Genomic DNA, 12785 nt, shown 5'->3' on the forward strand with positions numbered 1-12785 from the left:
ATAGGATGGGTTGAAGTCTAAAGGGCTGAAGCTGAGCTTTGTAGTGCTCTCATCCTTCAAGCATAAAGGCATGTTCAAAAACTTGCTGATCTTGAAAGCTGTTATTTCTGACCTCTTCAAATCATGGAGAGAACTTGAATTAAAACAAAAACCAACCAAACAATATAAACCCGAAATGAAAAAGCACAACCAAACAAGACACCGGTAAACTGATAAATGTTTGCTATAAGCAAAGTCTGAGAGGCCCAAGGTTAAAATATGTCTTCATGTGTTGACAAGATATCTCTGTTGGTGTTGTTTGTGTGAAGTGAAAACAGTAATTGAGTCACCTGCAGGAAAGCTGAATCATTTGGCAGTCTATGTTAGGTGTCTTGCTGTCCTCGGTTACTGTTTTTCAGTGTGGTGACAAAATACGTTGTTCAGCCCTGCTTTAAAAGCTTTGCACTCAGATTTTGATCTGCTGTTTACTTCCAGCTTACCCTGTTTATGCTTTGCTTGGCTACTCCTGGCAGCACAGTATAGTGTATATCTTACAGCATGGTTTTGTTGCTGTCGTGGATATGAATTATGTAAGATGCTTAAAGATGCTGAATTCCTCACTATCAGTGGAAAAGGGAATGAGAGACTCTCAGTGGGTGAAAACTTCTAATTCTTGCAGTGTTGGCTTTGATGATACTTTGGACAGTGGTGCCAGACTGAACGTGGCCAGGAATAATTGCTGCTTAAACTGGAGCGGTGATGCTGTCCTCTCCACCCTGCAAGAGAATCAACTACCAGAAGTGGGAGTGACATTCAAGTGGTGTTATTCAGAGCCAACTTCTGGGCACTGCATGCTCAGATTCCATGACCTGCTTGTAAGTGTAAGGTGGTGATAAGATGTGCCTCACCTCTGGAGCTTAACTAGAGGCAAATGAGCATTCATGTATTATTAAGTGATTCAGGAAATTACTGCTAGTATTGTTTTTCATCTGTTGAAAATGGTTGTGAATCATCAACTGAAGCAATACCTCTTTAAATATATTTCTTTTCTAATGAGAAGCTTATTACCAAACAGTATTTTTCCTGAGTATCAGGGAAGAGATTTCAGGTTGTGTCTTTCTGAGAGCATGAAATCTGAACTGACTCACAAATCATAATGCCATCTGACACCGTAGCTATGTGTACTTACCTTACACCTCAAAGGCATTACTGAGCTCATGGGGAAAATTACTAGTTAGAATTTCTGGTATTCTTCTCTTCTAGTCAAATACTGTGAGGAAAAATTCCTTTATATGAAGCCCAGTGCCTATAAATGCTCAAAGAGGCCTTAGTGAAGCAGGAGGCCATGCTTGACTTCATGTAGGGAGTGATGTTGCTGATGCTGGTTGATGCTTCAGTTGCTTGAAGGTTGCAGAGCCCTTCTGAGCACAGTAGAGGGATGATGTGTGTGCTAGCTAGTGCTATTGAATTAGATTCTTGATGCAAAATAGGCTTCTTGAGGTCTTAGAAATGTGTGTTATGGAATATATTCCACAAGAGAGTTGCAGCTTTGGGAAAGTTCTTTATTACCAGTTACTTCTTTAGGGACCTCAAGCTGTTTTCTTGATACTTTGTTTTAGCTGCAGTGGTTACTGGGCTGTTTCTCACTTATGCCCCCGCATTCTGTTCCTTCCTTTCAATGTTCTTAGCTAACAGCACAACGTACCTTGTGGCATATGCGACAAACCAGATGTCAAACTGATATATATTAAATGCAACCCACCAGAAGTAGGGCTTGAATACCGAGCAGTTAATTTGCTGCTGCTGCTTGCTTCTTCTAACAAAGGGAAACAGGATGAGGGCAGGGGTAAGCTGCTGCGTATTCTTCATCTACTCTGATTATTTTATGTATGAAACATCAGTTTTGTACCTTCTGACTGTGAGGTGAAGCCTTCCGTACGGGAGTACTTTTCTACTTTGCTTAGATAAGATCTCCTTGAGTTTTATCCACTTTCTTTAATGGAATGTAGTCAACCTATATCTAAGACTTAAAGATGCCTGCTACGTGTTGACCTGGTGCAAACAAATACATCTCGAGGTGCCAAGTTGCTTGTTTAACTTCCTTTTGAATCTTCGTGGCAGAGGAGAAGCTGAATATAACAAGGCTGTTCCTGTCTTCTCCTCTCTTCTTCTTACATGGAGATGTCTGGAATTGTCAGATCTGTCCCAGACCAAATGCAGATGTATGCTGGAGTTCCTGCCCTCCCTGGAATGACTTTGGTTTTAAATAAATGAAAAGTTGTTAAGCTTCATATGCTGTTTCTTGTGTGCTGACAATTGTTAGCTTATACAGGGGGAGTAAAGATTTTTTTTCTTTTTTTTTTTTGCCACAATTAAAATGAATCTGTAATTCAGATGTATTTTAGGCTTGTATTTGACAGCAGAAATCAGATATCTTTGATCTCTATAGGTTAGAATTAACTAAATAATGGTGAAGAGGAGATTGCAGAGTTAATTGGGATGAAAATATTTAAAACTGTAGGCACTGTTAGGAAGCATCCCTTCATTTAATAGGGGTCTACATCCATAAAACAAGCTTTTTGGTCTGAGTACGGATGTTACAATATGCTACTTGTGCTCTTTCAAAGTAATTATTTATTATTATTATTATTATTATCTTCAATACTGTTAAGTGTACAGGAGAGACATCAAGCTGCTGAAGTTACATTATTACAACCCTGGAGTGTGTTTAGGGGTAAATCTTTGTTTTGACTCATGCAATATCTCCCCTGTCCTTGACTGAGACACGGAGCTGTTGCTGGCACAGGTGTCAGTGGGCGGGATGAAAACACTTGGCTTTTTTCTGTTGAAAAATAAGGTGTTTTACGATGAAATTATCATTATGAATGAATGGTGGAGGCTGTATCATCTTAAATTGAGAGACTTAAGATGCTGCTCTGAAGGCTTTGGGTGCCATGAGGAAGTAATTTGGTGGGCACTTGGCCATTTCCTTGTAATGTGAGTGGGACCAGCAGCACGAAAACATTCTTTTGCATCTGTTCCAAATTGTATTGCATGCCAACCACAGCTGGAGTCCTGCAATGTCAGGGCACTTCCACTGAACTGAACAGTTCCCTTGAACTGTGAGAGCTCTTGGATAGTGGTGTAAAGTTTCCTTTTAGAGGCAAATTCTACAGTGTAATATCAAACAGCTCTCAAGTGTAGCTTAATTAAATATTGATTGTGTTGCAGAAACTCACTGTTAAAGCTATATATATTGAGACTTCAGAACCAGAGTTTGTCAGACTGTAATTTTTCCTTCAAATATGTCAAAGATTTGAAGCTGCAGATAAACACTTCCGTCAGTGTCTGGAGGTTTCATGATTAATGTTTAATATTATAAAAAACATGGTTTCTTAATATAGTGGCTTTGAGAGAACAAGATACAAATTTGATAGCTCAATTCATAAGTGTTAAATTTGCTGTAAACTTCTGACTTCGTTGAACGTTCTGTATTTTGTTATAAAAACGCATGTGGAAATTCTGACTGAGAAAGCCCCACTTGCAACTAGCAGCCTGTATTCCTTGAAAACCCAGCATCCTGATGCAGTAATCTAATTTGATCGGAGATTATTAAATGACTTTTCCACCATTTTAGATAAAGCTTTTGCCAGTTTATTTTCAGTGACAATTTAGCAATATTAGTTACTGTTATAAATATCAGTTGGAAAAAAATCTTAACTAAGAAACTGCTACTGTGAGAATATGAAAACAAAGAACCCACGTGGGGGGAGGGGTGGGAATGTGGATGGATGCATGCAGGATTTTTTTTTTTTACCTCTCTGTAAATCTTCTGTGCAGTGCCTTAATTCCTGTCAGTGGGATTAATGCTTCCAGCTGGTGGTCTTCATCTCTATCAACTGGTCATATTCTAACTGTATCCTTATCTTTCAATTGACAGAATTGCTGCACTTAAGTCAATAATAGGAACATGTATCAAGAAGAGGTGAGAAACAATTGGATATATATCCAAAGGAGAAATTTGGAAATAATGCATTAACTTCTTTCACGAAAGCTTTGGTTTAATAAATGCACATTAATACTCAATTAGTTGCATATTCTTGTTCCAATCACTTCAACTCCCTGAAAAATAAAAGCAGGAATTATTTTCCAAAAAGTTGAACTGAAATTAGTAAAATTCCACTTGAAAAACTTTACTCTTCCTTTTAAGGAAGAAATCTTACATCAGTGGAAGCCCTGGAACAATGTTCATTGTGTCTGTGAAACTGGAAACAAGCAACTTGAAAATACTTCACTTGAAACTTAATGCTCTCTTGTTGAGTAGTGCAGTAAGCCTTAATTGCTGATAATATGCTGGGGCATTCAGGAAGATCTTATGAACATTCTGAGGAAGATGGTATAAAGCATGACAGCAGTGATTTAAAGAAGAATCAACATTTAAATCAAATTTAGAAGTTTGTGGCATTGCCCAGGAGGGAATCCCTGCTGGTCATTTACATTTTGCAGCTATCATTTAATTTTTAACTTTCTGTTGTTGGTGGTGTGTTTTTTTGGTTTTGTTTTGTTTTGGTTTTTTTTTGGCCATGTCTATTCATCTGCTTCGAGCAAAGCCACATTCCCACAAACGTGTAGGCATTTCCTTGTGCTGAAATGTGTTCTAAGAATGTTTAAGGGATGTATTGCTTGTTGTCATGTGACTAAATAGTCACTTTGTCCCTAGCAGTCTGTTAAACAGTAACAAAACCTATCTGGTTTGGCATCAAATTCTTTACTTTCTATTCAAATACATGAATTAAGGATTGCAGAATATGCAAGTGTCGCTTTTTCTGCAGTATCCTTTGCAGTTGCCTTCTATAATTCTAAAATATCATAATTCTTTTCGGGCAGGACTGAATACATTTGAATGGAGTGCTGTTGCATGGAGGTTGTGGTCATTCATGACCTGAAGCAGTCCCATCATGTATGGTCTCTCAAGGCCTCAGCTCACTCACTTACAGCCAGTTGTAAGCATTTGAGCTATGCTTTTCTATTTTCCAACTGCTTTTCCAACTGTATTCTTTCAGCATTTTAGGTATTATTTTTAATGCTTGAGCATCTTGCAGTCCTGAAGACTTGTCAAATGAAGGTATGAAGATAAAGTTGAAAATCACTTCCAAAGTCTGTATGCTCCAACATGAGAGACGTTTGGGTAATTGTTATGGAGTATGTATACTGCTGGAGTTAATTCCTGAAACACTCTGCTTTGCAGGAATTCAAGCTTTTCTGCATCAGACCATAAGCATTTCAGATAATCATACAGCTGCTAGAAATGTGCTTGCTGAGCAAAACATTCTGGCTGAGAAAATTAAGGAAAGAGGATTGAATAGGAGTAGATGCCTTTGGCTAGAAGTAACTTTAAGAGTCAAGAGTTCTTAGCCACTGAAGCATCGTCTGCTATCTTATTCTAAGCTGCTTCCTCCTCGGGCTTTTTGAGGGATCAAGAGACTCTACAGGTGAGAAATGAATTGAGGTGATGCTTTCTTTATGGTTGGGAGGGGAGCCTGCATTCTCAAATGACAAAACCTTTTCTGGGATTGAATGGGGATGGCTATGTGCTCTTCACATTTGGTGTTCGTGAACAACTTAAGGAGGAACAAAACAACTGGTTGAATTCAGTGAATGTAAAGTTCAGCTTACGTTTAATGAGCTGACATAGGGATTGTGTGTGTGCTGAATGGCTTTTAAGGGCAGACTAGTGGACTGTCAGGTAATAATCTTCTTTTTGAGTAATGAATATATGGGGGATATGCAGCTAGAGAAGCCTCTTCGATTTGTCCCTATAATTTATAATTACCAATTGGAATACTTCTGGATTTAGTTGCAGCTCCCATCAACTTTGTATGCCTTAGAACATGGCATTGGAACAACTGACAGTGGCAGTTTGTTCCTGCTTATAGCTTAGGAGTTCCTAGTGGAATTACTTGTAATATTGTGTGCTTTCTAGGCAAATGAATGTTTTTTTCCTTTGGTTTAATGGTTTCCCAAGCAGTGCTTGGTGACTCAGAATTCTATAGCTGCAGCAGAGTACAAAGAAGCATTCTTTATCCCTACAAGTAGTAAGGATTCATTTTCATGACATTCTTTCTCCTGGGCTTAATATCCTGCTTACTCTTTTTTAAAAAATGTTTTGCTGCAGTAAGATAAAAATTTTGTTACATCCCTCATTTTAAATCTGTCACTATCCAACCTGAATTTGTTCCTGCTCACCTGGTCCAGTTTTGAAATGCATAAAAAATATGTTCAAGGATACTGTGCTGCTTCATTTTCTTAAAAACAAGCTGGATGGATGTGTACTCTGCAGGGTCTCTGCTCTTATGGTTGAGCCATGCACTGAATACTTGCTGGGATGGTGTACTTCTCATGGTTAGGGACTGGGGAATGAACTGCTGTAAAGAAAGCTGTAAGGTGGAGTAGCAATGGGAAGACTTGCTGGGATTTAAAAAAGAAAAAAAAAAAGTGTATCCTCCTAGAAGAGACTATAGCTGTGGGCTTTTTATGGTGGGGTGATGAATGGTGGTGCTTTGGTTCCTCTGCTAAGGAGGAACATTTCAATTCCAAGTGGCTGGGGGCTCAAGTCTACAAGGGACTGAGCAAGCAGTCTAAATGGCAAATTAAAGATGATTTAAATGAGTTATTAGCTGAAGAGATAATTTGTTTCAAGTTTGAAATGGGAAATAAGCAAGTCAATATAGCTAATGCTTTGTGACCATTAGTTGTTGGTACTTGTAAGAATGAACGTCTTAATGCTCCTCCATCCTTCTGCAATTAGAGTAGATTAAACATGAATTTAGGAATCTGCCAGTAAGAACTTAGCTGAAGTTTGCTTGCTGAAGTAGTACGCAAGGCCTTCTTTTCTAGGAAATGCTTTATACTCTTAAGTCTTCCCAGTTAACTTGTAATCTTTTAATCCTGGCTAATATTTCAGAACACTGCTCAAAGTTGACTGGAACTTGAAAATAATTTCTTTTGAAAAGCCCTGAGGGTCTGGTGGTGCTTGTTGCCTTTGATCTGAAGCAGCCAAAACTGGAGGAAAAAACCTTCAACTCTGAGGAAAAAACTAAAGTAATTGTAATAAAATTAACTCCTCAGATGTCTGGTGCTGTATTAGCAGAGCTGGAAAACTTACTTTGCATATTTACAGTAGGTTGCTTCTGAGCTCTTTCTTTTCATATATAAGTATCTACTGCTTTTATTGAATGCTGAAAGTGGCTGTGAGAATTGCTGCCCTGCCAGGCTATGGAAAGAATTTTTGAATATGTTTGTATGTTTGTCTAGATACAGTTCATGCTTATTTATATAAACGTGGAGCTCCTGTAAGCATGTATAAATTGAGCTGAAAGTTCAGTGCCACTTGGTTTTCATACTAAGCACACTGGCAGAACACTTCCTAACTGAGGTTCATTCCTGGAAATTCCCCAGTGTTTGTGAAGTATCCCCCTGATTTCCAGCGAAATTGGAAGATAAATGGCTGCGGATATCTGATGGATTGAACCTGACAGCAGCTCAGTGGTAAGGGCTGGATCCAAGGGATTCTAAATGAAATTTTTTTCTTAATTTCCTGCCTCCTGCCTAAGGGAGGCTGACTGCCTCCCCAAGCCCATCAGACTGGGCAGTAGTCATTTGGTGCTGAGCAGTGCCGTGTCCCAAAGCAGTGGTTTGTTTCCTTGTCAGAGCTTGTGCCTGACCTTGGATAGAATCTGCTGGGCGTAGAATGGGGAAAGAGCTGGAAAGCAGTTTTGGCTTTTGACAGTCATCCAAGTTGCTTTTATATCGCCTTTCCCAGGGTTATGTTTGTATAAACACAAACAGTTCAAGAAGCTTTATCTGATGTTTTTGCCTTTGCATTGCTGCTGGTAAGTTCAGAGAGCTGATGTGGAAATAATCACATCAGAGCTGGTTTTGTTCTGTGTTTGTGGTGGAAGTCCTATTGTGCTGTGATTACAATGCTGATGCAGTCACTGTGGAGAGTAAATGTATGCTTTGTTATCACTAATCTCAGACAGCAATCAGCAAAAAGAGCCAATTTTTTTCCCAATAGCTCTAATTTATTTGGGGTAAGGGAAAGAATGGAAAATTCTATACTTAAAGGTATGTATTTGTGTACCAGGTTTCTGTCCCAAAGTATTAAGTGCATGTGCTAAGGCTTATCAAACCTGGCAGGGCTTTAAGTTGAAGCTGACTGAGGGCACCACAGACTCTCTGAGCAGGGGAAGATGTTCCACCTGGCTCAGCTCACTGCTGTCATAGACTTTTCTGTACAGTTAACTTTTTAGTTTGGTTGACAGTGGCTACTTCGATTGTGTTTGGGTATAGGGAATATTCCAGTGCTTTGCTTGATAGAGCACCATGGTAGGGAATGCTTACTGATATTATAAAAAAAAAAAAAAAATTACACTTGCTGTTGTATGGCTTCAGTATTCAGTATTCAAATATTTTCAGATGTCTTTTATGTATGTTAAGAGGAAACTTTATCTGAGGATTTTTTTTTTTTGTATGGCTGCTTCCTTCTTGGCTACAGAAAGACTTGAACATCTTCTGTAACATGTATCGCTATCTACCAATTTCTGTTGCCTCTGAAATTTTATGGCATTTCATAATTAAACTAATCTTATAGGCTTGCATTTAACTTTTTTGGGTCTCTGTATATTTAAAATTCTTTCATAACCATGTAACTTTTGCTTTAATTTTAAGAATCCATGATGATGGCTAAAGAAATAGCTGCTGCCGGAACTGCTGGGCTGGAGGTTAAATTACAGCAAACAGTCTTGGACAATCTTGCAGTACTATACAAAGCTTGAGAGCTGCTTTGTCTGAAGCTGAGTAAGCAGGACTGCACTCAACATGAAAGCCTGTACTCTTTTTTTGGAGGGTGAGGTAGGGGAACTGTGGAATAATTTGGTCCATCTACCTTATGTAGGTACATCAGAGTATACTTCTGTAGAGCAACAAGCTCACATCAGTGCTTATTTTAGTTATATTTATTCAGCATGGCTGGCTGTTGGCTCTGAGTCCAGAGGGGACCATCATATGGGAACTGGAGCTCTAACTAGTAAATACATTCTAGTCAATGTCAAAACAGATGTGTTTTATTAGTTAGAACAACTTTGAGCTGCTTGCTTCTGTGCTATCACACATACCTTCCTTTAGAAGGTTCTTTTTCTAGAAATGTGTTTTTTAGAAAAAGAAAAAAAAAAATCAAAAATCTTGTGATACTGTCACCAAACAGTGTGATTCCACAACTGATATTTTTTCCATAGCCTACAGGCATTTCTTCTATAAGAGTTCTTTATAGCTAAACTTTGCTGGATGCTGGTGGAAACACGTCAGTCTCCTCAAACATTGCTAAATATGTGGCTTTTCCTCCCACCGTGTCACAACTCCCTGGGAACAGTTGGCTTTCATGCCTTCACTGATGGTAGTTTGATAATCACATTTATTTCAAGTCATTGCTTCCCAGCTTGTGGATCTGTTTTTCCTACCTTCTGAGGTCTTAGTGTGATGTATATTTGACTCCAAATAGCTCCTACTTTTCCAAAGCTCGGCTATGCTGTAAGTGAAGACAGGAGTCAAAGTTTGGTCAGTTCTCATTCTCTGCCCTACATGGGAGAAGTGTTCCTGCAGAAGTTTCAGGCATTGCATATGGCCACGTCCAGGGCTGCGTGTGTCAGAGCAAACCATGAAAATGATGAAGGCTCCATTAAAAACAATGGAGTTTTACAATATCAGTTTCTTTACATCTTTCTCTTGGTGGGCAAGTCTAAACTATCATTTCCTCATACCTGTAATTACAAGTAAATTTTTTAAAACATTTTTTCCCATTTTTATGCATTAGAACAAACTCACCATTGAGAGCTTTCCTACTAATAGTTTGACTATTAGGAAAAATTTTGGCTCAAGAAGAGTAATGAGGTATTGGAACAGGCTGCCCAGGGAAGTGGTGGGGTCACCGTTCCTGAGAGTTTACAAAAACATAAATACATGGTAGTGAGGAATGTGGTTAGTGGGCATGGCCAGGTTGGGTTGATGGATGAGATGATCATAATGATCTTTTCCAACCTTAATGATTCTGTTCTTAATATATCTTGTCATAGCAGGAAACAAATGGCTTAAAGAGACCTGGATAGTATTCAGATTTTTATTTCTGTAGTAGCTATGGTAAATATGAAGTGATTTGAATCCTTTAAATTGCTACCAGTACTCCTGTATGTGCCTGGCTTATTGTTTTGTTTTTTTTTTTATCTGCTTGTGTCTGTTTTTTATCTCTCATTGGCACACGAATAAAGTAAATTGCAAGTGTCCAAGATAGCAAAAAGTGGATTAAATTTGAAATATAGCTCTACAGGATTCTTGAGGTGAAGGTGAAACTCAGGATGTGTTGGTGAGCTGGGGAAGGTGGTGAAAAACTTGAGAGCAGGGATGGCTCCTTGTGCCTCTTTCCTGTAAGCTCATATCTACTCAGCACAAAGATGCTCCTGTGCGTTATTTGAACTGAAACTCTGAGATGAAGAGCTCAGGTGATACTTGAACATGTTTTGTATAAGGAAAAGATATTCAGTATACAGAAACATGATGAGTTTGAAGCACTTCAGAGAGGCTTGAGCATAAATCCCTATTCACACTACTGCATAGTTTCTTGTGCTCATCTATTTTATTCTCCTTAGGAACTTAAATTATGGCATGATTCATTTTTCTTATCCTGGCTCCAAGTAACTGTCTCTGGTGCTCTCACAGTAAAACAGGAACAATCAGGTGTTTTTCTGCAGGTATCTACCATTACATGGCACAGCCTGGTTGCATATATTAACCATAACTTTGTACTGCCTCCTGCAAACGTCTTGAAATCTTGACAGCCTATGCACTTAGTTCCTGCTTTTCTTTGTGAAAGCACGGTGCAGAAAACTCCTTTTAAATAAGTTCAGTTCAGATCTATGCTGACTTTTCATATAAATGCTTGTATTTTGTGATTAAACTAACGCAGTCTGGTTTACTATGAAATGTGTTAAACTGAAAGCTAGGAATAAATCTGCAATTCTTGGAGCAGCAGTCTGAGTTGTAAGTTTCAAGGAGAATATAGTGTTTAAAAATAACTGTGCTTAAAAATAATAAAATACCATTGGTTGTTGCCTGCAGATTTTAGACTTTAAAGGAGGAACTCAGTTCTTGTGAGTAAGGTGTGGGTGGATGATTGTTCTCTTTATCTTGAGATGTTATGTCAGTCTGCTCTTGAAAACGTTTACATATTTACCCTGGGATCTAAGATATGTAACTTGCCTACATGTAAACTGGAGAAACTTCCTCCCTTGAGCTAATATCAAACTATTGGAATAGAAAAACCTCAGATTTCCCACACGGATATTGTTTTTAATGATTTAAGCTAAAATTCTGAAATTTCTTTTGCCACGTTAGTGAACTTTACAGGTATTACACTGCTGTTAGAAACTCTAAATGAATATCAGCATCTTGTTACCATCAAATGCTTTTCACACTGATACTGTCTTACTGACTTCCATCTAACAATAGTTTGAATGCATGTTGAGACGCATTCAATTTGCATTTTGCAAATGATGGAGCTGGTAGCACTGCCTTCCTGTTTGCTTTTATACTTCCTCTGTGGTTCATTTGCACTTCTTAATATGATTTCTTAGAAACCATGAAGCCTTGTATACTTAAATATTATTCCAAAAGAAAATGTGCATCTATATTTAAATAGAAAAAAGTTGTGGAATGAATAGTAGCTGGATAGATATGACAGAGCTGGGGCTGAGTGTTAACAAGTGCTTGGTCTTCTTGGGGCTACATTAGCAGCTTAATGACCTGTATTTAATTTCACTATGACCATGTAAAGTTTCAATTAAGTTATGAATTCCAGTGGATGTTAGGAGAACTAAGCATCCATTAAACTGAATTATGTAGCTGAAAACACTCTTGTCGTTTTTTTTCTGAAATAACCAGGAAGGATAAGGAGTAGAACTATAAACAGGAGGAATCATTTGGTCAATTAATTAAAATAGCTACTTATTAGCAAGCAAAAATTGAACAGCTTATGTATCTTACTCTTGTTGTGGGAGTCACAGCATGTTTTCTATCATCTGAGTGGGGAAAGCAGAAAGAATGATGTGCTGGCTTGACTGTCCAGCTGAGTTTATTACAAAATATGAATTATTATTATTATTTTTTTTTCAGCTACTGATCTTCTTTTGGCATGGAATCCTATTTGCCTGGGCCTGGTAGAAGGAGTCATTGGTAAAGTCCAGCTTCATACAGGTATGTGGCATTTTATTTTATACTGCTAAGTCAATGTGTTTTAAAGGCATTGATACTGTAAATGGAACTGTGAAACTCAAGTGGATTATGTAGTATTCTCTGCAATGGTGTAGTACTTCCCAACTATGTGAACTCATCCAAGCATTTATATTTTAGTTGTGGTATGCAAATTCCTCTTTCTGCTGCATGGATTTTTTTTTTTTTTTATTTTCTTGTACAAATAGAGAACTGCATCCACAAAGAATAAAAGTCAGTACCCGAAGTTCCACCTGAGGCTCCCTGTGAGATACACTTATTTAATTTTTGCACACTTTTACTAATAGTGCTGCAAAGCATTTTTTTAATGAATGAAAGTTTTTTTCAATATCTGAAAATGATTTTTGTCAATTAAGTGCATTGGGAGTGGTTACTACTTAAACCTATTTAAAAGTAAAAGAAACGTTTGGAAATTTGTATCTGATTTAATAAACCAATGTTAACTAGAAAGGATCTTGTACCAGTAG

The 12785-nt window shown here is 38.0% G+C and overlaps 1 protein-coding gene across 1 annotated transcript in view; it reads left to right on the plus strand.

The window, feature by feature from the left end:
- Positions 1-12785, plus strand: part of INPP5F (inositol polyphosphate-5-phosphatase F) — a 37645-nt gene that overhangs the window by 2281 nt on the left and 22579 nt on the right. Inside the window, exon 2 of the mRNA XM_085229599.1 lies at positions 12202-12282. Within this exon, the coding sequence (XP_085085725.1) occupies positions 12202-12282 (81 nt within the window). The remainder of the gene's footprint in view (positions 1-12201; positions 12283-12785) is intronic.

The sequence above is a fragment of the Meleagris gallopavo genome, chromosome 8 (genome assembly GCF_905368555.1).
Source record: "Meleagris gallopavo chromosome 8, MGAL_WU_HG_1.1, whole genome shotgun sequence".
In the NCBI taxonomy this organism is placed as follows: Eukaryota; Metazoa; Chordata; class Aves; order Galliformes; family Phasianidae; genus Meleagris; species Meleagris gallopavo.